Source organism: Ornithodoros turicata, chromosome 7 (assembly GCF_037126465.1).
Source record: "Ornithodoros turicata isolate Travis chromosome 7, ASM3712646v1, whole genome shotgun sequence".
In the NCBI taxonomy this organism is placed as follows: domain Eukaryota; kingdom Metazoa; phylum Arthropoda; class Arachnida; order Ixodida; family Argasidae; genus Ornithodoros; species Ornithodoros turicata.
Window position 1 is genome coordinate 42,820,439 of NC_088207.1, and position 26,020 is coordinate 42,846,458.

General features: G+C 46.9%; 1 protein-coding gene across 3 annotated transcripts in view; it reads right to left on the reverse strand.

Moving 5' to 3' along the window:
- LOC135401150 (relaxin receptor 2-like) overlaps positions 1-26,020 on the reverse strand; it is a 64,598-nt gene that overhangs the window by 32,930 nt on the left and 5,648 nt on the right. For 2 of the 3 annotated variants that reach the window (XM_064633361.1, XM_064633360.1), the window contains exon 2: positions 685-769. In XM_064633361.1, coding sequence (XP_064489431.1) covers positions 685-769 — 85 coding nt within the window. Of the gene's footprint in view, positions 1-684; positions 770-914; positions 995-26,020 lie in introns of those variants that run through there. The other variant, XM_064633362.1, reaches the window with a different exon arrangement.

Here is a 26,020-nt window from a genome sequence, read left to right on the forward strand (position 1 = left end):
CGAAAAATGGGCACCTCTGCTTCGCCTTCAATGTTTCAGGCAGAAATGAAGCGGCAAATTTTCTCATCCATCGTCACTTGATATATCGAGAAAAAAAAGAAAGAAAGAAAAGGAAATAATAATAATAATAATTAAAAAACAGTGAACATTTCCACCAAACATTCCTGAAACCAACGGTATGGCGGATTTTAAAGTTATTGACCTCATACTGCAAAGTAGAAAGAGAAATGTTGTTGACTCAAGCGTTGCAGGGAAAAGTCGACAACGTTCTAGTAATAGTCGGGTATTTGCTCACGGACTTGACATTCATTGCACATAAGGTTGTTTGCACGGATGGTTTTCTTCTTTCTCTCAAAGACTGATGGCCGACGTCGACTCCGAGAGCTTGGCAACACAGCTACCATGTTGGTACGTTCCTTTATCCGCATATATCTTCTTTTTTTTATGCAAGCACACTTTGATATCCACTAGCTACATATGGGATAACGACCCACTTGCACAAACATTGAGGAGATTCCCCAGTGATGTCCTCAGTGGCTTCTGGCACCCGCTACAGTCCTCAACTCTGCTCGTGCCCGAAGCGCTACCGAGGCTACTGAGGGCGGCACTGAGGAACCTCAGCGTTCTTGCAAGCGGCCAAGATCCTTTGACGTTAGTTATTGTAGCACGTCAAAGAGTGCTTACCGTTGACTGTCAAGAGCAGCAAAATGCTCACGAGTCCGTACCGCATTCTCTTGTCCCTTTTCCGTTCTCTTACCGAGGAGGGAACCTGCAAAAGTATTGAGATGCTACAGTGGCGCATAATGGCACATGGAGCGGCAGTATATATATATCCGTGAAGAAGTAGGCGATGACGTAACAGGTAACAGGCCACTCATCCTGGACTTATCAGTCCCCTTCTTCCCCATACGCACCCACAATTTCTCCGACTATTCGTCTAGACAGGTGCTATCATTCGCGACAAAGTATGAGTGCGCACGTGCACTCGTTGTGGCCTGGCACGCTATGTGCCACTGATTTCGCGGCCATTGCAAACACAGCTGCACGTGCACGTAGCGGGGCGACGACACAAAAACAACATGGAACACAGTGTTAGGAGGCAAGCAAGCTGGTGCAACGGACTTGTAGGCAACATATTCCCTGAGCATGAGGAGCAGCAGAAAAGACACACACACACAACTGGATGAGCGTCGTGTGTGTGTCTTTTCTGCTGCTCCTCATACTCAAGAAACAGATAAGCAACTTATTTTCTGCTTATTTATTGCTTTATTTACTGCTTATTTTCCAACAAATAAGCAACAGGGAGAAAACGCGTGACAGATCAATGCGCCCACTAAGAATTGAATACGCTCTTAAAAATGAACTTCACCGCATAGCACGCTCCTAGCCAACTATTATCTCGAATGATATCGTTATCTGCCCTGATTTGTTGAAAACGGGAGGCGTACGCCTTTTCTGTGACAATTATGATCAGCATAAGTGTCACAGAAAAGGCGTACGCCTCCCGTTTTCAACAAATCAGGGCAGATAACGATATCATTCGAGATGATGGTTGGCTAGGAGCGTGCTATGCGGTGAAGTTCATTTTTAAGAGTGTAAGCTTTGAAGCAGTGCTGAGGATGATTCGTTACAAGTATCTCGTTGCTGTAACTTATTTTGGTAACTTTCGACTTAACTCGTTACTGGCTATCCAGACGAATGTCGGCACAGTTCCCCCTGAACTCGGCCCAGGTCGCATACTAACACCTCCCCCCCCCGCCTCCCATTGCTTCCTGCTTTCCTCTCTCGTTCTGTCCGCATCCTTGCGCCGCTCACAACCACAGTTGCTTCGCGGCGCTAACACGGAGTCAAACAAACGAACCCGTTACTTTTGAGTTCCACTAACTCCTCGAGGCACGCGCTCTCCTTGTTTAGGTAACTTTCTGACTATAGGGGTCAGTTGCAAGTTCCTTTTTGTTCAATTCTGCGGTGCACAAACAGCGTGAGCTGCGCCCTCCCTCTCTGTTGAGACCACAGCCATGTGCGCGCCGAATGCGGCACATCTGACTCCGCTCTTTTGTTGTTGCATGGTGAACGCTACGTCAATAGACGATTGTTCTCCTTTTGTTTCGTTACAAACAAACAAACAACGATTTTAAAAAGATGCGCGCGCCAGCAAGCGCGCGACGCAAAGCATCATGAGAACTTTGAGGGACACTGAGCTCTGTCGTCTGCTTCGGTTATGGTTTACCCCGGCAGATGCTGCTGCAGCGCACACCGGGAATGTTGTTGTTCTTCTTCTACCTTCATCTCTGACAGTCTCGTAATGCTTGCAGGAGCTGTACGTTCCCATGAGCCCTTGCGAGCTGCGTGTGGATTTCACGCTGTCGACGAGTGCACGCGCAGGAGAGCCGCAGTGTGCAGGAGGTGATTCGGCTAGTTAACGCCGGTATTCGCAAAGTTCTTTGCAGGGAGCGTGCGGTGCTTGGAGCAGTTGAGTTTCACCGTCGCTGGATGACCTCTGACATCCTCTTTAGGGTGGACAATAGCAAGTTCCATGTTAACCTATGAGGTGTCCACGTCCTCGTGTTGTTCTCCCACTTGCAGCTTTCCAGTGTCATGGACTGTTGCATGGCGAAACGGACACGTATAGCAATCTCTGAACAGCCTTAGTCGCTGGGCGAGAGTTGGTATTCAGAATGTTGTTCGAGTCTATTTGAGATGCTGCAGGAAGCCTGCCCCTGTGGCCGGCCTTCCATTTGATGCCAATACACTCTCTATTTGCAGTACGCGGCCCGTAAAACGTGGAGGGAGACAATGCAGTGCATGCCTGCTCTTCGTTTTTAGGGCGAGGTCAGTACTATTTTTGAACCGTGATGTGGGCAAGCTTACGCTTGTCCCATCCTACAGTTGGCAATACAAAACGGCCGGAAGAAGGAAGAAGAAAAGCTACCACCACCACCAACTTTATTTTATGATGATTATTGGGCAGTTTCATTGAGAGGGGCGATGCTCTACCCCATTGCTGGTGGTAATGTGGGCAATCAAACGAGTCGTCAAAAAGGTCAGGAGACCTTTGAGGGCCGAGCGTTGGTGGGCTGGATTTGGCCATGGTCCAAGCAAAGAGAGGAGGCGAGAGTCCAGCTGATTAAGAGATCCAGAAAGTGTGGTTCGCGAAGGTTGGTAGTGTGGGTAATGAAGGAGGATGTGCTCTAGATCTTCCAGATCACGGCAGAACGGTCCCATATAGTGCGGAATGCCACACGCCCATTCTGCTCCAACCAATGTCCCCGATACAGCAGAGGTCAGGCACGGATACTTAAAACAGTTTGTTTGACGTGAACACGTTCTTACGTAATATGGCACTTATTCTGTCGCTGCATGCAGTCCACCCTTTGCTACTATCCCACAGCTACTGCCTGCCCGTTATCTTCTCATACGTCGAGGAGCAGCAGAACAACACGCATCCTACAGCGACATGCACACATAACTTCGTAATCCGATTACTGTCCAGAGCCCATCAGATGCGTAAGTCCAGACTCTCCTGGCCAATATCATGTTAATCCTCGGAAATTGTGCAAGGCCACAGCTGAGGCTGTTACGCAGTGTCGGCACAGACTGCTCTCATATGCTGTTATGGTGCAGTGCGATGGCAGAGTGCGCTAAGTCTTCCTCATTTGGGAACATATTAGCTTACCTCGTATGACAAGCTTCATGTAACAACAACAACTTTATTTTGGCTTTGGAGAGTGGGGAGGTTCATCGTCACTTATTCCCTTCATGTATAATCCCTTGCAAGGTCAGCAAGCTCGAATCGAGGCATTAGACAGGACAGAAAATCACCCAGCGAATGCCAGCCAAGGAATGTAATCCAACATACAGAAAGAAACTGAACCTATAGTCCACACCTTCTTACTATAACCTAACGCACTCTTGAGTTCATTTGCCAAAATAGTGGTCGATCGAGACCGCTGATCCAGACCAACTGAACGAACTGTTTTTTTGTGAGGTGTGACTCGATTTATGACTGACAGCAACAGCTTTTGGTGGCATTCGCCGGGCAGTCCAACCCTCATGCGATTCTCTTACGTGATGATAACGCACATAGCGAGGCTATTTCCATAGCAGAACGACTAGTTCCGATAACCGCCTTCAAAGAATTAGCTCACAGCGCACTCTGGAGGCCTTTCGTTGACCTGACACGCCCGAGATAGCTATCATTTGAACGCAAGACTGATAATGCGCGCCCTCTAAAACCTGGAATAGCAATCCTATCAGTGAACGAATGTATTTGCTTCAAGTAGGTTCAGGAGCACTTGCTTGATACGGAAGATAGGCATGAATAACAGTAGCCACGGGAGGGAGTGCTCAGAATACGTGTGTGGACAAACGGTGAACACTGCTCTCATAACAGATTACGCTGTCATAAGCGATAGTGTATGGTAAAGAGAAGTATGGAAGTTACGGTGAACCATTACTTGAGCTCATTTGTGAGGAGAAAGAAGAGTAGAAAAGAAATCTCTGGAAATTCACGCAAGGGTTTGAGGTGTGCTCAGTGAAATCCTTCTTCTTAACAAAGTAGTGCCACCTGGGGCGCCTACTGAGTCGTTTCGCCGGTTTCGCAGTGGCTCCACCTTCGTCGGCACGCCACAGATCGCCGACAGTCACTTCTGGACGACCGGGAACACAGCCGTCGGTGTGGCTGAGGGTTGGTTACTGTTGAAATGTTTGCTTTTACGCGTGAGGCACATCCTTAAGTTTGCATGTTTTCAGACTACAGCTTATTTATCTTCTCTTTTGTTTGGCACGGGGAGATAAGGTTCAGCGCCCGCCATGCAGAGCGTGGGGTTAAGAACATTCTCGGCCATCCCAAGACCGAGCATGGACGTGTCCATTCTCTTTGCTGGGAGGCTAACCGTAGCTTACTGCGGGAAGTGACTTCCACGCTCCAAAATCTGAGTGGCTAGCACCACTGTTGAGCAGACTGCTACAGACCGTCATCATGGGGAAACGCCTCTGGTTTATTTCTACAAAAAGGAATCCTCCTCGAGCGTCTTTTAAAGAACGACGCGAGAATGACGCGGTCCTACCATTAGCAATGCCTACCATTAGCAAGAAAATTGTTTCTTGGCTTTCTTTCTGTCTTTTTATTCTTCATTCCTTTCACCATTGAGTGTCTTTGCCATTTCGCGAACCTATTCACAGCTCAAGCTGCATGGATGAACCAGTCCAGAAGCAGGCTCGGGTAGCAAAAACTGCTTATCGTTGCAAGAAAAGGTTAAAATATGCGATGTGTGCGCCAGGCAACGAGCAGAACAAGAAAGAAAATCGAAATAGCGAGGCTAAATGCGCGAGCTCTGCATCCAGCTAGCATGCGCCGAAGCAGGCGAGAGTCACGTGATCCTACTTTCTCCGCAAAAGCGACGGCAGCGCCCGTCTCTCCAGTGGTGGAGCTCGCGCCCAAGAGGCTCTCGACAACAGAACCTTCTCCTTCTGCGAGGTCATGGGAAGGTGGCCGACGTAGAAACAAGAAAATGAAGCACTAAAGGCACTCTGTACCTTTTTAAAAGACAGCGGTATACAGGGTGTCCACGCTATGTGTGAACAGATTTAAAAAAAAATATATATAACACTTTTTCCAAGATGAAATCAATTGCAATATAGCATATGCTGAAGGGCACTCCCTAGCAGGGCATTAGCGAAGTCCAAAGGCAATGTCTTAATTAACTTTCATTAATTAACTTTTTAATTATAAAAGCTACAAAGTTGTCCCAATGAGAACATCTGCTCCTTTCGGTCACCTGATATCGTAGCCGTTTTCAGAACAAAAATCCGTTCGATAGATCGCCCGCAAAAAAATTTGTGAAGGAACGCCATTTTTTTCTTTATTTTGTTCATTGCGCTTCTTAGAAGACGCGTATTTCCTTCATCCCCAACGGGAGAGGGGGAAGGAGCACAGTGCCGCCTCATGCGTCGAAGATGAGCTTTAACTTGCGGAAACAAATGTATCGGGTGACTCTATCGGAACTGGCCTTATCTTGGGTTGCATTTTCTGTTTCCTTTTAATCTTTTTCCAGGACGCGAGAGGCGATAGTGTGCTCTTTCTCCCTCTCACATTGGAGGTGAAAGAAAGACGCGTCTTCTAAGAAGCGCAATGAACAAAATAAAGAAAAAAATGGCGTTCCATCACGAATTTTTTGCGGGCGATCTATCGAACGAATTTTTGTTCTGAAAACGGCTACGATATCAGGTGACCGAAAGGAACAGATGTTCTCATTGGGACAACTTTGTTTTGCTTTTATAATTAAAAAGTTAATTAATGAAAGTTAATGAAGACATTGCCTTTTGACTTTGCTAATGCCCTGCTAGGGAGTGCCCTTTAGCATATGCTATATTGCAATTGATTTCATCTTGGAAAAAGTGTTATATATATTTTTAAAAAATCTGTTCACACTTAGCGTGGTCACCCTGTATATAACCGCTATTAACTCAAGGAACCTGGGATCTCCATAAGCCGCTACAAAAAGATTTGGATCTACAGGCGCCCCAGGGGGCAGCCACCCTGCTCCAGCACCCATTCCAGTGGTCATATGGTGTCACGTGGTGGTCGGCCCTATAAAGCCACGAGCGGACCTACACGCTGATTAGCGATATATAAAGCTGTGGCTTGGAAAAAGAAAGAAGGGTGGTGTTCGACCTCACAAGCTTGTTTCGGCATCTCCGATAACAGCCAGCACAACACAATGCACACCTCAATGTGGGGAAGCAATTAGTAGGCGTTAGCCGTCAAGTGATATTGGCCGAAGAACTTTACTAATGAGGCGTACAGTGGAAGGGTACCCAATTAGTGGAGAAGCCATGGGCGTCAGCCCTGCATGGACGATGCCACTGAAGAGCAGAGGCAACCTGAGTCTCATGTTCAGGTCGACTGTAATCAACGGCAGTCTCTCATTTCTGGGCCAAAGCACCAGTCGACACGTAAACACGTCGGGGGATAGAGACACCAGTTGTCGCGTCGCTGACACATGATGCGTATTTGTGCATTCTATCTTATTAGTATTAGTGCGTATTCTTATTGAGTATAAGCGCATTCTTTCTAAAAGAAAGTGCCGGACCTCAAACAAACCAGACCAAGCTGGGGTAGAGCCCAAGCTGGTTTGCACGCTATGACCCAGGGGAATGCGCGTTAGAGATCGCCGACGTTCAGCGGTTGTATAGATGTCGGCTCCTACAACGAGTACTATATGCTCCACTACCGACTACTCCGAATCCCTTACATGTGAAAGTAAGAGACAGATCATAAAGCCAGGAGACGTGCTCTTGTAAGTTTTTCGTATAGTATTTGAATTTCGCACTCGTCAATGTGTAAGAAGGGAAAATACAGATAAGGGGAAATGTTAATATGTGGAAGTGGCCGCGATGTCCACGAGAGATTTCACAGGGGCTGAGGCGACGAGCTTTCGACCCTTTTCCCTTTCACCTTTCAACCCTTTCACCACTCGTGTGGCGTGTCAATGTAACCTCCTTTCTTCGCAGCTTTGCGCTCAAACTACGAGCCGTCAAAAAAGAGGCGGAGCCAAGGGCTCATTTCCATGGATTTTCGGCGAATTTATTTCGGCAATTGCCATTGCATTACGAGTGGGATTATGTGCTATACCGAGCAAAATGACCACGGGGAATTCATTTCCGCAAAGAAAACGTTAGGTTGCCTTGGGAAATTTCGGAGTTCAATTCAAGAAATTAACTTTCCGTCAATTGAAACGAAATAAAAATGTTACCAATATGTGGCAAAAGTTATTGGCAGAAAAAAATCCCTTGACCGCATGTCTCTCCGGGGCCTACGTTTTTTACTATGAATTTCTATCATGGTTGGTGGACCACCCTGTATAGCTGCGTCCCCTAGAAGTGAAATGAATGGCGAGAAACTATAACAGGAACGAGGAACTCGACGACACATGCCTAGAATTTTCAATTTTTTTTCTTTCTATTTCTATTCAATTCTACATGCCTTGAAAGCGGTCCTAAAATACAGATTCGATAGCACTGCTCACTATAATAGCGGCATTGTTTATCGTGCGGCTATTCGCAAACAGTGTCGAGCTACTATGGGCACTTTAGTGGAGTCCATTACAACGAAGCTTGTATCTCTTATGCCTCGTTTATAGAGCCGCTCGAATAATGTCAGGAACACGTTAAGAGGAGACACAGAAATATGAATAGCTCTTCCCACCTGTCTCAGTGCCTCCTGAATTTCTAAGAGATGGATAAAAGACGGATTTATGCTGTTCCACACAGCCCTGCCCCTTATGCTATATGTAAACGACGTTGAAAGCCGTAGCACTCGTACGTTTGAGACTCTTTCGCTTTTACCAGTCTAACGGCTTCATCGTGGGATGACTCGTACTATACCGGGTGTTTCAGTTAAATCCCCGAGCTAAATAATTCGCGAACGGGTGCATCAATCGAAGAACTTTCTTTTTTACAAGTATCTATCCGATGCCGCCTACAAGCTGCGCACCGTGTGAATGAGTGGGAGGCGCTCATTATTTAAATAAAAATTCAAATGAGTTTCGTAAAAAAAAAAAAAACCTCTAAAGCAGGGCACTGTCTGCATTAAAATTGGTACTACTCCTTTTGGGACCTTCAGTGGACACCTTTTAGAGAAAAATCTGCCACCGAAGCGGTCGTTTGTTGCAGTAATTAGTTGGTTTCGGTTTGCATATTTTGTCGCGGTTGGTCGCGGTGAAGCGCAAAAGGACGCTCTTTCACTCCCTTATCCACCAATGAATTACGTCGTTACACCAATGAATTACGTCCTTTTGCGCTTCGCCGCGACCAGCCGCGACAAAAATATGTAAACCGAAACCAACTAATTACTGCAACAAATGACCCGCTTCGGTGGCAGATTTTTCTCTCAAAGGTGTCCACTGAAGGTCCCAAAAGGGGTAGCACCCATTTTAATGCCGATAGCGCCCTGCTTTAGAAGTTACGTTTTTTTCACGAAACTCATTTGAATTTTTATTTAAATAATGAGCGCCCCCACTCGCTCACACGGTGCGCGGCTTGTAGGTGGTATCGGATAGATACTTGTAAAAAAGAAAGTTCTTCGATTGGTGCACCCGTTTACGAATTATTTAGCCCGGGGATTTAACTGAAACACCCTGTATACTATGGATGCGTGCAGTGAATCCCGCGTAGGAGCAGATGTACTACAAGGGCTTGGGAGGTTTCACAGGTTTCAATTTTAAGCACATCTGCTGATTCCTGTTCCACGCATTGCCCATTTCAAGATGTCTCGTTGGACAAAATATCGCTGCTCTCCAGGTGCTTTCTGAAGGAGGGCCAGCCTTCTGGAGTTTGCTTTTGGAGCCCAAGGGGCTTTCAAGGGTTGCTTACTGTATTGACAATATTAATACGAGTAGCACAGCGCCAAGAAGATAATGGTTTAATGAGGCAGAACTGACATGCGTGACGAACGAGGCACAATTGCTAGTGCGGATGGTCGAGGAAGTCACGTTACGGGCGTGGATATGGACGTCAATGGGCGATCGTGGACGAAAGACGAGGTGACGCTGTGCTGCCTGCAGTTGTCCGGTGCATGTGGTCCCCATACCATACCTGACAGCCACTGTAACGCTGCTGTCCTAGGCGTCGTTTATCCACGAGGCTGGGGATCATCGTCCGGTCTGGGCCGTCAGGTCTGTCATCGTCTGCTCTGGCGCGTCATCTGTGGGCGGGTTGGGGCGTCGATGACCATATGGCAGCACCGTTGGGGTAATAAGCCGCGGTTACATGAATGCGACAGAAGCGCATTCTATCCAGTTGTCGCACCTCCTAGCACCTATTCTGACCAGTGGATTGGTTGACGAGGCCCAGTCGCATTCATGTAAACGAAGCTAGAGACACAGCAGTAGTAGACAATGAGTCACCGGTTGCGTAAAAAATGTTCTTGAGTGTTCTTGGATGCGAGAGGGGGACCGAGCACCGAGTCAGCACCTACACCAAATGGACAGCGTCACCATAGCGTCAAGATGGTAATGGTTTCATGAGGCATGTGCGTGACACATGTCGTCGTTGTCGTTACAATATTCATTGATGCAGCGTGAACATATAGCTTTCGTTGCATGGGCAGGCGTAACTGTGTTTAGTGTAGCAAGCCATTGACTTTGGCTGACCTCACTTAACCCATAAGAAGAAGAAGAAGAACTGTGGTCACAGAAGCAACACAAGGAGCCTCCACATGCGACTTTGACAAGTCATAAGGGAGCCAGCAGGGCCAGCCGACTAAACACAGCGCGCGAGAGGCTGGTTCAGTGCCCTGCATGATCTTTCCCGCTTAGAGGTTACGATCCTGAATGTGCGGCTCCAGGAAAGGCGAATTAATCTCCACACAGCTTTTCGCCGTATTATATGTATCGCACACTGAGCTAAGACAGGAAGAAAAGAGGAAGTATTAGTCCATTCATCTTTCAGCGCAACTATTACCGTGCTGGGTGTTACGTAAAATACATTTTTATCAGTTCCAGCGAATTACTCTGATTTACTCATCAAAGTGTGAAAGGAGTTACGCGAACTTCTAAAGCCTCACGCTATACATCGGGACGTTAACGACAGCGCTCCAAAAACCGGTTGATGCTGAACCGTTGTACTTGCCGTTGAACCGAAGATGCTAACCGGTTGGATTATACTAACGACCCTCTCACCACTAGGGATGTAAAATATCTAAAAAATATGAGCATCGAAAAAAAAAAAAGGAATGAAAGCGTTTTTTTTTTGTGTTTTTTTTTTCCTCGAAAACTTGGGAAAAAAATGAAAATAATGAAAATATACAGCCTGTAACTTGACAGGCTTGTGTATTGACTATTGACTTATTGACTATTGATTTATTGTTTATTGACATCTATACACAGGGTGTTACCCAATAAAAGTCCACCCATGCCAGCATGCCGTGCTCCAACGATTAGTCAATCCAAGTGGAACATTGTATATAAAGCTCTGAAGGTTCCTGAAGGACATTTAATCCTGGTATGTTTCAAAGGGATTGAGCATCACAGTGCAAAGCTATGATGCAAAGCAAACGAATCCCGTGTTCAAAACAATCAAGATGGCGGCGGAACGAAGTGCAGTTGAGAGATTGCTCCCTAGACGGCGAAGTGTCGCTTCGGCAGAGACGTCTCCGTGTTCCCTTCCCCTTTTTCTGTGGCATGGCGATTTGCACAAGGAGAAATGCATCTAACGTCCGACAGCGGACGAACTATTTTACAAAAGTGCGATGAACACTACGATCAAAACGAAAGCGATGAATGAGGATGGCCATCTTTCCTCGCTGCTCATCGAAGTACTTTGTAGGCTGAATGTGGAACCAAAACTCGGGCGCCTCACAATGTGCTGGCGCACGAATGAAATTTATGAGTTTTTTTTTTTCAACATTTGAGCAGCTGAAAAAAAAAATTTTTTTTCGTGAATATTTTCGTTTTCTTTTTTGTCTTTACATCTCTACTCACCACCACACGGGCGGGCAAGTAATGATTCTCTCGGTGAACAATGTAATTTCTACAAGAGGCCGCAGCATGGCGTAATCAACCGGTTGAAAAGAACCCGTCACCACAACGCCGCCGGAAAAGGGGGCGCTGCGGTCGCCGCTGGCAACAGTGTCGCAGTCTGCTGAAGTGGGCCGGCGCGTTTTTCCTGGCAATGGCAGACGGTTTCCCTACTTTTTCTTCATTTTCCTTCTGTGTCTTTTTAGCTGCTTTCCACCATTCCAAATTGTAGCAGGAGGGGAGGATTAAAACGAGGGATGCGCGAAGGATGAGAATGGTAGTGTAACATATATATATACAGGGTGGTCCACCAACCATGATAGAAATTCATAGTAAAAAACGTAGGCCCCAGAGAGACATGCGGTCAAGGGATTTTTTTCTGCCAATAACTTTTGCCACATATTGGTAACATTTTTATTTCATTTCAATTGACGGAAAGTTAATTTCTTGAATTGAACTTTGAAATTTCTCAAGGCAACCTAACGTTTTCTTTGCGGAAATGGGTTCCCGGTGGTCATTTTACTCAGTATAGCACATAATCGCACTCGTAATGCAATGGCAATTGCCGAAATAAATTCGCCGAAAATCCGTGGAATAGCCATATAGCCGTTTATAGCCATAGAAATATCCTTAATGATCCCACGACATGGTAACTTATTCTCCTGACGATTCAAAAAGTAATTTGAGCAAAGCAGGAACGGAAATATTGTATTTTTTGAAGATTTGATCGCCGATTTGAGGCCGTCAGCAACTTGATGACAAGTTGCACGCCGTCTTCGCGAGCGACATCAGATATCGTTTAACCCATTCGATCACGATCATAGTTGTCTCCCGAAGCCCAGTTCTCTCGATATTCATTGGACGGTTCTTTTTATCAGATTATCATCTCCAGTATAAAAGCGTTTAGAATGCTTTTTTTAATCGCCCAGTCAACAGATGAGTTCTTTCTCATCACGAGAGCAGTCGGCCGACGAACAACGACTCACATCTCGAGTCGTTTTCTCCTCGTTGGAAAAATATTCCTCTCCTCAACCGGCAACAGACGATACGAGATCGAGAGAAACACGCGTTCACTTCATTCACATTCCCTCACATTTCTCCGGCTAGGCATCGCAACGCCCAGTTGGAAGGATTACGGAACGGTAGTTGAAAAAATCAGTGCCGATTTAGCGGTAAATGCGAGAGAAATGCGTTAGCATTAAGCGCACCAGCTCCGGTGGCGCAGCGGTAACGCGTGCGCTTGGGGACTGGGAGGTCCGCGGTTCGAATCCGCGGGCTGGCTGTGCCGTCTGGGGTTTTTCCTGGGTTTCCCTCAGATGTGTAATAGGCGTATGCCGGCACAGTTCCCCTGAAGTCGGCCCATGGACGCAGCTATCCTCCCCCCGAGCGGATTCCGCTCGGTCTTCCACTTCACCCCTTCCTCTCCTCCTCTCCACCACCTTTCCCTTCCCGAGAAACATGCCGCCTAATCAGGCAGGCAGACCTCTCGGGTTCCTCCCAACGACACTCCTCCTCCTCCTCCTCCATTAAGCGCCTTTTCCGGTCTATACTTGACTTCCAGATATCCACTTCCGGTCTAAACCAAACTTCCGGTTGTCCCCTTCCCCTCTATACTTGACTTCCGGTATCCACTTCCGCTCTAACCTGACTTCCGGTTGTCCACCTCCGGTCTATACTTGACTTCCGGTTCGACACTTTTAATTACTGTATGTAAGTCCATGTAATTACACTTTAATTAGCCTCAATTACTTTCAATTACCGAAGGTAACCCCATTGAATTTCATTTAATTCCCTTTAATTACGTTTACTTGCTTTAATTACTCTCAGTTTCTCTTTGACGTTAATTACCTTTAATTACATTTAATTACCTCCGGTAACCCGCGGTTACCTTTGGTAATATTTAGTTTCATTTATTCTTTCTCCTAATTACATATATCTTACATTCATTACCTTGAAACTCAACTTTCTTGCTTTAATTACATTTAATTACTCTTACCTCTTACTCGTAATTACCTTCAACTACTTCAATTTCATATCATTTATCTCCATTTACATTTACCCTCTTATATCCCCTTTCATGTCCACTTATACCTCGGCCTCGGTGAGGCTTCACCATCTCATACACGGACACACACAGTCACCACACATGCATACAGCTTTTTCCATTTTGACCCTCCTAATGCTAACGCATTCAAAACCAAGCGAGCTTTAGTAGCAGTTACTCGAACCCAAACACGTCCCCATCTCTGACCGGTAGCCGTACATGCTCTTCCTATCGGCTGCAATCGCTAGCCGCATCACTGTACGACGCGACAAGTAGAATGCGCCGCGGTGCGCCGACACCGGAACTATGGCAACTACAGAAGACCAGTGTGCCTGAGTGCGCTGAAATAGAGGGAGCCAGTATTCAGGTACCCTACAGGAGATTTACAGGAGCTCTGTGTGTCTTCCTCGTGTTCTTCATGTCAGTATTGTTTTGCTCAATCATACGTCAAGATGCTACGGGAGATGTACGAGGGTGGTTCCATAAGTTTCCGGCCCGACCAACTTTTAATAGTCATAGAGACGAAACAAGTGTATCACTTTTCGACATAGTCACCCTTAACTTCGATGCACTTTTGACACCTTTCAACCGGCATTCTTATACCCTTGAAAAAATAGTCCGAAGTTTTATCCGTAAAATGCTGGAAAACTGCCTCTTGCACCTCACTGTCGTTTTGAAATCTCCGTCCTCTGAGATCCCTCTTCAAGTTTGAGAACAGGAAGTAGTCGCTCGGTGCCAAGTCTGGACTGTAGGGTGGGTGGTGGATTTCTTCGAAGCCGCACTCTTTCAGTGCAGCCTTGGCAACATAAGCCGTGTGGACAGGGGCATTGTCCTGGAGCAACCGGACACCTCGACTCAACCTGCCGCGCCTCTTTTCCTTGATGGCGTCTCGCAGTCGGTGCAGGAGTGAAGCATAATAAGTCGCATTCACTGTGGTGTTCCTCCCTTTGAAGTCGATGAGGAGGATCCCGTGACAATCCCAAAATATTGTTGCCATGATCTTCTTTGTGGATGGTCCGCTTCTTTGTGGATTGAAGGCTTTTCTTGGGGGTGCTTCTCTTGGTTTGCGCCATTCCATCGACTCCTTTTTCGAAAGGGGATCACAGTAGAGCACCATAGTCTCATCCCCTGTGACAATTGACTTCAATATTTCTTCTTCGTTCTCTTGACAGAGCTCCAAAAACTCTTTGGCACAGACGACGCGCTGTTGCTTTTGAACTGACGAGAGAAGTCGTGGCACCCATCTCGCACTGACCTTCTTCATGTGAAGGCCCTCGCCGATGATGCGAAAAGCGGTAGTTTTGGAAAGCCCCAGCCTTTCTGAGATTTCCTTCAGCTTCAGACGCCTGTCGCTCAGCACTTCCTCCTCGACAAGAGACAAATTTTCTTGTGTCACCACTTCCACTGGACGACCATGGCGTGGATCATCTCAGTGGACTCTCGCCCCAGTCGAAACTGCTTAGCACTTTTACCGTTGTGTACGACGGAGAGGCTTCCCTGTACACATGGTCCAGTCGCGCTTTAATTTCTTTAGGCGAAAGTCCCTCATTTGTTAAGAATTTTATCACAGCGCGGTACTCGATTTTTTCCATTTTAACTGAAGAATGCACCCTGGCTGTTTGAAATGCCGCTCTCCAACCGACAAAAGCATGGAGAGGGTTGAGGGTGGTGCTCCGGCCCTCCAACAGATGGCGCCACGCGTCTTTAATCGCATTTTCAAATTTGCGCGCATTTTCTACCTCGGGTCGGAAACTTATGGAACCACCCTCGTATACACGGTTTTCTCGTGGACGCTGCCAGATTGACAGCGCAGCGCCGTCTAGCTGGGGGAGCACGAGACCGTTGTGGCCACAATAATGGATCATGTCATTCAAGGGAACAGCGATGACAGAAATACACTTTTCGCGATTTGCTATCCCCTTGAGGGAAAATGCCTCAACAAAAGCAAGGACAACAACCAAGAAAACATAACCACCATCACCACGCCCGCCCACCATTAAGAAAGAAAAGGAATACCGAAACTATGGTGAGCTATACCGAAACCCATATGACCGTCCTCCGGCTATAATAGTGACTACGTTAGTGGCCAAGCCAAGCTACCGAGCCAAGGCTAGCCGTCTATACTGGGGAAGCCATGGGGGGAAGCTCCTGCGACATTGGCGACGTCTCGTGACCAAGTGTTGTGCTGTTGTGTGTTTTGTTTTCTCTTTATATCATTTATACCTTTCTTTTATATTTTCTAAATCTTCGCCTGTGGTGTTTCATCACCAGCGTTGATTGAAAAAAAAAAAAAAAAGGATTAGGCGAGACTGAACCTGAACCTGAAAACAGTTTACCGCACAAGGAAAGCCAAGCCCCTGTTGTGGGAAGGCACCGCTGCAAAAGCATCTGTGCAGAAAGCTTAATCTTCGGCATGACGGCTTCGTACAAAAAAAAGCCCGAGCATGAAGGTACACAAGACGCGAACCCGTCGACCGTGGTGTAATCGTATTTGCCCTGCACGCGTTCAAGAGTGGGGGGATATGTTTGTAGCATCATGGTCATCGCCGCGCACCCAGCTTAGCACGGTCCCCGTGCGCTGCGAATAAATCTCTTTTCGTTTGACCTTCCGAGGCTTCCGGTTGTCCCTCCTTGGATCGCGCTACATGTCTAATGCTGATAAAAAAAAAAAAAAAAGAGAAAAGAGAAGGCGTTAAGGGTTTTATCAGTATGAGCCGTGATGGATTTGATTTTACGCAGAGCATAAATATTTCTGGGTACTGGTGACTGGTGAGTGGTGACGTGAGTGATGACGTGAGTTTCGTAACTGTAGTTTTTTTCCCGTAATGGGTGGGGGGGGGGGGTTACAATTTCGTTATGGATATCGTAGAAATGCTTCGTACGTTTCGAAACGGAACATTTCGTACGAAATTTCGAATAAAATAAATAAATAAAGTACATGGATGAATAGATAAATAAAAAGCGAGTTTCAATACATCGGATGAGATACACACGAAAACGATACGACAAATGAAGTTATCAAATCCAAGCCTAGCAATGTAATGTTTTCGTGTACTGTTATCGTGTACATTGGAAGGTGTTCACGATAGCAGTCCCGAAAATATGATACAACGACGTGCAATGTGTTGTGTTCGTCAATAGATGGAGCTCGACTCGCCTCGTTGCGGGTGGCATCACGTTGCTTCCACATGATAACTTCCTTTATCGTATCGCTTCCGCAGAGTTCTTCCGATGTGCTAAAACTAGCTCTTAGCGAGTTTTAGGAAAACGTAGAAATTTAACGATAACATTTATGAAAACATGATAAGCCAATTTCCCGATTCCTTTGGAGTGGGTGACATCACGTTGCTGATATCTGATAGCGTCCTCGATAAACTGCACCGGTGCGCCCCGGTGCGACCTGGTGCGGCTTACCATCCTCGATAAACTGCACTGGTGCGCACTGAACGTCCTCGATTAAAGGAGTGCACCCGTTAAGTGCAGCACTGAGTTGCCCCGAACTCACACCGAGAAAATCGGCCGAGCGCCAGAGTGCAATCCCAAGAAGCATCACGATTGCCGGAAGCACGGAGGAAGGCGGAAGCGGCAAGTAGCCAGGTGTAGCCGGACAAGTAGCAGCAGACAGTTATCGTCAGCATGGCATTCGATCGGTGCCGCTCGCCAGGTGCCTCTCGCTACGGGTCGCGCAGCCTACGAGCCACAACAAGCACAGATCTCTAGGTAGCGCATGCTAGCATCCATCAGATACACCATTGCAGTGCAGTTTCATGTTCGATAATGCCTCCGCCCAGGGCACCGCCAGTGTAGAGCGCCACGCACCGCTGTGGTTTCGGGGCAATTCCGGAGCAAGTTTATCGAGGACGCTATGATTGACTGACAGTGGTACGGAGTCGGAATTGGAGGGCGCATACGATTTCCTAAAACTCCCTAATAGGGAGTTTTAGGAAATCGAAAGAATTCTGCGAAAACGATACGATAAAGGAAGTTATAAACCCAAGCTCAGCAATGTGATGTCACTTGCTTCAAAGAAAGAAGGTGGTTGGCTTATCCTGTTTTCGGAACTGTTATCCTGAACACCTTCCGATGTACAGCTCCCTGCAACCTTAACTTGAACGCCGCTTCGCGTGGCGGAGCAGGAGGAGAGACACCCTAGTGTGATTCAGCTGAACTATTGGGAGAGCGCGTTTCGGGCTGTTCCACTCGCGTGTAGGGGTGTTTGGTTGTTGCTCAAACGCTTCGAAGGCAGAAGGGGTTGCTTTCTGAAGACGCTGTTATAGGGATGGCGATTGTTTGTGTTGCTTGTGTGAGATCATGAGAGCATCATTGCTTGATTGCGTCATTGCGTTGATACAGCATCATTGCTGACCCATTCGGATGCCCACAATCATTCTTAGATGTCAACGCGGCCATATGCCTCGAATATCGCCGAGATTACCGATATCATCGAGCATATATCTCACATAAGCAACACAAACAATCGCAATCCCGATAACAGCGTCTTCGGAAAGCAATGCCCGCCTGCCTTCGAGCCGTTTGAGCAATAACGGACACCCCTACACGCGAGTGGAACAGTCAGAAACGCGCTCTCCCAATAGTTCAGCTGAATCCCACTAGGGTGTCTCTCCTCCTTCTCCGCCGAGCGAAGCGGCGTTCAAGTTAAGGTTGCGGGGAGCTGTACCAAAACGACGTTGCCTTTACACCTGCCTTGAAACACAGTCTCGGCCCCGTCTTGTGTTCCCTTCGCTCCACCTGCGGCGACTTCCACAATATCATCCTGGCTAATGGGGAGCATCACCAAGAGTGTACACTAATGAAAGTTGGTCTACGGCCACGTATCGTCCAACGGCCGTTCGATCTCACCAAGATCCTCGGACCGTGGTCGAATGCCACCCACCAGATGCAAGGCCTTCGTGTTCTAGAGGAGTTCTTTCGCTCCACCGAACTTGTGACAGATATTTAAGAGTACCCTTTTCATCATCATCCCTTCATTGGTTCCCACAAAGCAATGGGGTAGTGTACCAACACAACGGCGGTGAATCGCCCACATCATGGTCATATAACGCATGTGTGTGTGTGTGTTTTCGCATAATTCTCTCAAAAATAGCGCAAAACAATGAATGGCATTCATTGTCGTCAGTTCCCTTAAAGGCTGCGAAGAATTTGCTTTGCCGTCGGACACCGAAGGATGACCGCTGTTCAAACGAAGATCATGCCGAACTCCATTGCTATTTTCACGAATTCCTCGGCCCACTCGAAGTTTGCACGGAAAGAATAGTAATAATGCTCGTTTGTCTTGGCAGTGGAAAGAACAAGGCAGTTAATCTTGTCAGCCTGCCGCCTCCTGGTATGTTCGTTGCAGTTATTGTTGTAATTACGTCATTGCGAGCTGGCCTGTTCCATCGTGAAAAATGCGGGTTTCAAGTAACAAAAATAGTACCTGCACGCTCTGCTATTCTTCTAGTGAAGACTTGAAGATGGGAATATGCAATGTCTCACCTCGAGCACGCGGCATTGTCGACACAACAACAACAACAACAATAATAAATGAAGGAGAAGTGCTGATGACACGTGATATTTCCCCGTGGTTGCCGCAGGACCCTACCCCGCTACACAGAGGTTTATATGAGAGGATGAATTATGATGAACGCGAAGCGACGACATGTCGGAGTTGTGTTTAGAGTAGAGTCACTAAATAAGCTACGCTTCAGAGTAGCGACACTGTGCCGCCATGTTGTTTCGGATGACCTCTAGCGCCATCCATTTAGCGCTCTTCGAAGTGTCGTCTTCTTCCACTGCTGAACTTCACCTTCATCTATTTCTACTGCCAAAATAGAGGTGGGGCTGGAGGTCATCCGAAACAACATGGCGGCTCAGTGTCGCTACTCTGAAGCGTAGCTTATTTAGTGACTCTAGTTTAGAGCTCTTCGAGGAGTCCAGTGATGTGCATGAAAGCAAAAAGTGGACACGACGGTAGCACATGTACAGAAAAAAAAAATATATATATATATATGTATATAATGCAGGAAAAAAAAGCCATTAAAGAAACAAGTAGATGACACTAGACGTGTTTGAAATTCAAAATTACATATTAAGATGGCTTCTATGGCTGCACCCAGTGAAACAGATACTCATAGAACGATGCGACAGCACCAGAGGACACGTGTTTCACCGTGTTTGCGGCTCCTCAGCTCTGGGTAGCGCCGCATCGTTCGAATTGGCAAACCAGGGGTCACTCAGCGAGCGATCTACACCTGGGAGGGTGACTGAGCACTCCTCAATGCCACAGTGCAAGCCAGTGAATTATAATGAGGGGGGAAAGGCCATTAAAGAAACAAGTAAATGACACTAGACGTGTATGAAATTCAAAATTACATATTAAGATGGCTTCTATGGCTGCACGCAGTGAAACAGATACTCATGGAACGATGCGACAGCACCAGAGGACACGTGTTTCGCCGTGTTTGCGGCTCGTCAGCTCTGGGTAGCTGCGCATTGTTCGGAATTGGCAAACCAGGGGTCCATAACCATAATTCACTGGCTTGCACTGTGGCATTGAGGAGTGCTCAGTCACCCTCCCAGGTGTATATCGTTCGCTGAGCGACCCCTGATCATTTTACCGCTTTTGGAATAAGAAGGGTGCAAGAAGCTGCACTGGGTACCGCACTGCTGATGTGAAACACTCCTTGTCATCATCATTATCTTGTTGTTCCACTAAACTTCCGTTGAACACCGCATGGCTTGCTCCGTTGTTTGGGCGCTTACATCATTCTTAAAGAAGTATGGACGGCACCTCGAACAGGTATCTTTTCTCTCTTTACGGGTAATATGAACATATCACCTTCAGCACCTGTCACGCAAAATATTTCCTTTGTGGAACTCGGGAATATGAAGAGAAAATTTGTTTACAAGAATGCGCGCGGAGGGGCTACATTTCCCTACTCCTCGCGAGTTATGACGTCAGGTCAGCCGAGCACTTTTCATTGGCTGCTGAGAATAGTCTGCTATCGACACGACCGGTCCACTGATTGGGACGGTCGGCGCCCAGATACAACTGCGAAAAAAAAAGGGGGGGAAAGAATAAGAAGAAGGCGGGCGGTCTCAACACCACCTAGATAGAGAAAGCCTGCTTACTCGTCGACGTGACGTAACAACTAATAGTCAGCCAATCAGGATCGTGTTTTCAACGGCGGCAGCCAATCACGAACGTGCTTTCACCGGTCGTGGCCATGAAGACGAACCACCGTCGTCTGCGAGTGGTGATTGTACGTCCCCGCGTACTAATTGCAGTAGCAGACGAATTCTGACCATACAGGGTGTTTCACTTAAAGTGATAAAAAATTCTAACTGGCGACGTACTCGCCGGATGATTGTGAAACTTTCGGCAATTACCTGCTGGAAACGTTTGCCGCCATTTAGAAAGGCTTCGGACAATTTTCAATTGAGGGAAATTTATTTTTGTTAATTGAACTTTGAAAATTGCCAAGCGAACCTCACTTTTTTTACAGAAATACGATGTCCTCCACGGATAACCGCAGCCACAACGAAAACTATGCACAGTATCGCAACAGAAATAGTCGAAAAAAAATTGTAAAAGTCACGCTTTAGCCCCGCCTGCTTGATTTTCGCAAAGAGTGCGCGCCAAATGTGCGTGTCTCCGCCTTTTGCCTTCTTTGTGATAGGACAGTTTTTTTGTTTTCTTTGTGATAAGACGGTTGTCACCAGCATCAAGGTCAAAGCGGGGGAAAGGAAGGTAAAACAAGAGGCGTGAACACTTCCTCCCCTCCCCGCATCTCCCGTGTGCCCTTCTTTGCGACAATCGAGCAGGCGGGGCTAAAGCGGAAATTTTACTAATTTTTTTTCGACTATTTCTGTTGCGATGCTGTGCATAGCTTTTGTTGGGTCTGTGGTTATCCGTGGAGGACTTCTGTAAAAAAAAAAATTTCTGTAAAAAAAAGTGAGGTTCGCTTGGCAATTTTCAAAGTTCAATTGAAAAAAATAAGTTTCCCGCAATTAAAAATTGCCCAAAGCCTTCCTTAATGGTGGCGAAAGTTTCCAGAAGGTAATTGCCGAAAGTCCCACAATCCTCCGGCGAGTACGTCGCCAGTTAGAATTTTTTATCACGTTAGGTGAAGCACCCTGTATATGTCCACGTAGCGAAGGAGGGAGAGGAGGCAATAAGCAGGCCTTCTGTAGTATCTAGGTGGCGCTGGCGGCAGTCTCACGGTTGGAGAGAGAGAGACATGACGTCACAATACCCGCGAGACTGAAAGCCCTCTTGCACACCAGGATTGCGCATTGCACTCGTACTTCTTGTCCGGTTGTGTATTCCAGGGCTTGTAATCGTAATTCCTACTCATCCTGCCCTATATTTTTCGAGCGCTTTCACGCTCATTTAAAGAATGTAGGTGTGATTTATTTATTTCTTACCATGGATAAAGGCAGTTGACCGTGCGGCTACATGATCGGAAGCGAATAATTTTTATGTACCGCAACATGTTCGTTCACGGATTTAAATGAGACGGCGGGGGTGATGATGTAACTGCTTGCCGTAGTCGGCCGCGCTTAGGCAGGCAACGACACGACTATCGCAGGGGTGGGGGCATGCGTCCTGGGTCGACTTCATAGCAAATTGTGCCGACATCTGTCTCACAGCGTCTGAGGAAAACCCAGGAAAAACATCCCACGCAGCACAGCCGGCACCCGGACTCGAACCCGGATCACCTCAGAGTCTTGGTGTCGAGTGCCATCACCGTAATCAGTAGGCCACGGGAGACATTGTATCCTCTTTAGTAAGATGAATGTCTTTCCCTGAGTGAATCAACAGGTCGCGAGAGGTGGTTGCAAAGCTCCATACACTTCCTTGACGTATATCATACGTGCAAGTGAAGTGTGTTTCAAATTTCAAAGGTGCAAACAGCACCGAAACACAACACGGAGAAAGAGACATCACAGAGCGCTGACCGACCACTGGTTTACTGTGTGTGGTTTATTCTGTGGTTGTACGCTCCAAACCTCATGTGAATGTCTTGCTTCTCAAACGAGAGTGGAAACTTTGGTACTTGACATGTGAAAGAGAGAGAGAGAGAGAGAGAGTGAGAGAATAAATTATGGTCTCGCCCTCTATATGAAGCATCTAAGCTACTTGAGGCACTCTACTAGAGCAGCACCGTAGGGGTCGTGTACCATCCATGTATACCGCGACGCGCGAAAATACTGATTTCCTGACTTGTAGATCAGAAACTAGATTGTTTGACACAGTCACACAAAATGGGCAAATATTGAATTTTTAGTTCCTTGGTACAACCTAAAAGTAACAAGTTACACAATCTACCCAGCAAATTTTTGAGACAGTTACCCTCGCGGAAGTGCTTCTATAGCTGCGCTGCTATGCAGGATCCATAAACAGCCCAGTTCATTTCGTCAAAGTAGTAGAGAAAGGATCACGGAACACGGTACTTGCTGAGAGGGTACGCCACGAGACACGAGGGTACGCCAAGCACTGCAGGAAACCCGGCTTACGTCGGCTCAAGCCCCGTTCATGCACAAATGGTTTTGGATTGCGTGCACGAAGCAAATTGAACATTGCTGAAAATATAAGAGACTGTCGCAGCGGTCATAAAGACGGGCCGTTAATAACATGAGAGATCCAGCTCGGGCAGCCAGACGACGAAGAACACTGAATATAACCTTGTCCCGGCTTTCCCAGATGAGCTGACTCGATAACCAGATTCGTCTCGGTATTTATCGGTACTTACTCGTTCTTGCTGCTGTTCAGTATTTTTTTTACCGGTTCATGACTTGTCTGTCTCAGACCTGTTTCTTTCCGATAACCATGGCGGCTATTGCACCAATATGCTACGATTTCTTTTTGTGCGTGGAGACGGCAACATATTCCAATTCACTACTGCTTCTGAGCGATTGCTAGATGTGGAGCATCCGTTATTGGCTCGATGATACATATGTCAAGTGGCGTGGCAGGGACCTGACGTATATCGGCGGAAGTCTTCCGGACGAAATTTTGCATCGGAAACACGCCTAGCGACATCGAGCACCTCCTCCGTATCTGATTCTAACAGCTTCTTTGCTTTCGGGTCTAAAGAAGCTCGCTGTCTATTTTATGCAGTCGTAATCCTCAACGGACCAGAATATGACGAGACTAAGTCGAGGATTTCCATTGTCGATTTAGTACCGTCGTTTTCCGTTTCGTCGATGATCGCAACAGGGGATCAGGCAGGACTAGAAGGGCCGTCTGAACAAGAGATGAGGAGTGAAATTTTTCTCGTTCAGGAGGAGAAATTGAATGGAAGAATCCGAATTCATTTGTGCGTAGAGCGAAACGTAAGCCGAGAACCAAGAAAATTGTTGCATCACCGAACAGAGGCATGAACCGAAGAAGATTGCCATCAAATGAATGCGTAAAAATCAAATTGGTCAGACCTTCAATGGTACCTCGAGAAAGCAAGATAAGAGAGGAGGGTCTGCCACATTGGCTAATAAATAGTTTAGCATAGTGCGAGCCATTAGCTTGTTTTTCTTAATGACGACCAGATTCCATTATTATTTCATTATTATTCCATTACCTGCAATGTTCCATTCCGTATTCCATTCCATTCCCTATTCCATTAACTGGGTAAGTTATTTTGTAGTGATATGATATAACACAACGTAGCGACAATGACCTCCCTAATTTCTTCGTAGTGTTTGTATCGTACATTTCTGGCAATGGCTTTTTGGAACAATGACCAGTACACTTCTTCAAGACCACTGCGTTGCAGATCCCTCTTTTGTCACTTGATCAGTGTTTTGCTTGTTGTTTTGTTTGGCATTCCATGAATCTTGCCAATTTAGCGCACGTTGTGTGCACTTGTTCTTCGTCGTTCTTCTTTACCGTTCACGTAACTGCCGTTGCAACGCTTGAAAAAATTACCAAGATTTTGTCAATTTCCCATGGGACCAACCCTACACGAACGTCGCGCTGCAGTTAACGGTATACCATAATGTCACCTAGGCTGCCCTTGTCACTGCAAAACATTTCTCCTAGCTCTTGCATTATTAATGGATGTCTGCCACGTTCTGCTTTTACTGGCGCTATAGTAACAGATAAAAGGCGTGAGAGGAGACCGAGGAGGACGTACCAAAGAAGCTTCCTCGGTGTACCAGTGCTCGTTCGCCCCATAAGTAAGCGTCGAGTCGTCACGCACGAATGTGATGGACGACGTATACACAGGATAAACTCGACAAGAAAAGAGAGAAATGCTCTACTCTCGACCGCTCGTCCGTTAGATGTGATTGGTTGACTGTCAAGAGAGAGAGAGAGAGGTATGTTAATCGCGACAGTGTAGGATACTAGATCGCACACGCTACAGTAATGCTACATATACGAGGGGACGTTCAATAAATAACCTTAAACGTACTATCGCGTTTACTATTCTTGCTGCAGATGTTCAGTCAGGTGTTCCAATGTGTATGTTGCTTTCGAAAGCTCCAGCGCCCCGCACGTAGTAACGTGACAGCTGTTTAAACATGGCGACATCACCGGAGATTTACACCAAAGGAGAGCAGTGGTCAGTCACCGGTTTCCTTATAAGTGTAAATAAGCGTGAAAAATATTATTATACACGTTATACCCATTGACATACACCGTCGCATGAAGGCACAGCATGGACGTGCCTGCATACATCATTGCAGCAAGTCTATGAATGGGCACTTAAGTTCACAGAAGGCAACACAAACGTGCTGGACTCGACCACACACTGCTGTAAAGGCAGAAGCTACCGAGCCCCTTTTTTGGGATCACCAGGGTACAATTATGCGAAATTTCCCATCATGTGGTCCCGAATCACTTGTGAAAGGCTCCAGGAAAGGAGGCATATCACACTCGAGTACGAGGGGCATTCAAGTCAAACCGGGACTCTCTGTCTCCTGAGTCTACAAATGGCTCGCGCTACTTCTTTTTCGTCATTTTCACACGCGCCAGGCCTCCGCGTTCACCACATGGTGGTCCAAAGCTTGTGCAAAACAGAAGACATGTGCTAGACAAGATGGCCGACAACGAGGTGAGCGCGCACATCGAACAGCGAATTGTCATGAAGTTTCTCATGAATGAAGGCGTAAAGTCATCTGAAATTCATAGAAGACTTCAGGCTCAGTATGGTCACGATACACTTAGCCGCTGCAAAGCGTTTGAGTGGTGCAAACGGTTCCGAGACGGCCGTACATCAGTGCAGGACGATCCCGGCCGGGGCGGCTGAGAGCCCAGTGTCAGAGTTCCCGAGAACATCCAACTTGTGGAGCGCCTGATCCTCAAGGACCGACGGATAACATGTCTCGATATCAATAGTGCATATAGTGCGATCAATAGTGCATATTACTGCCAGGTTCTCAGGGATGTGCATAAGGCGCTGAAGCAAAAGCGGCCGGGCCTCATCACCAAAGGAGTCCTCCTCCTACAGGACAT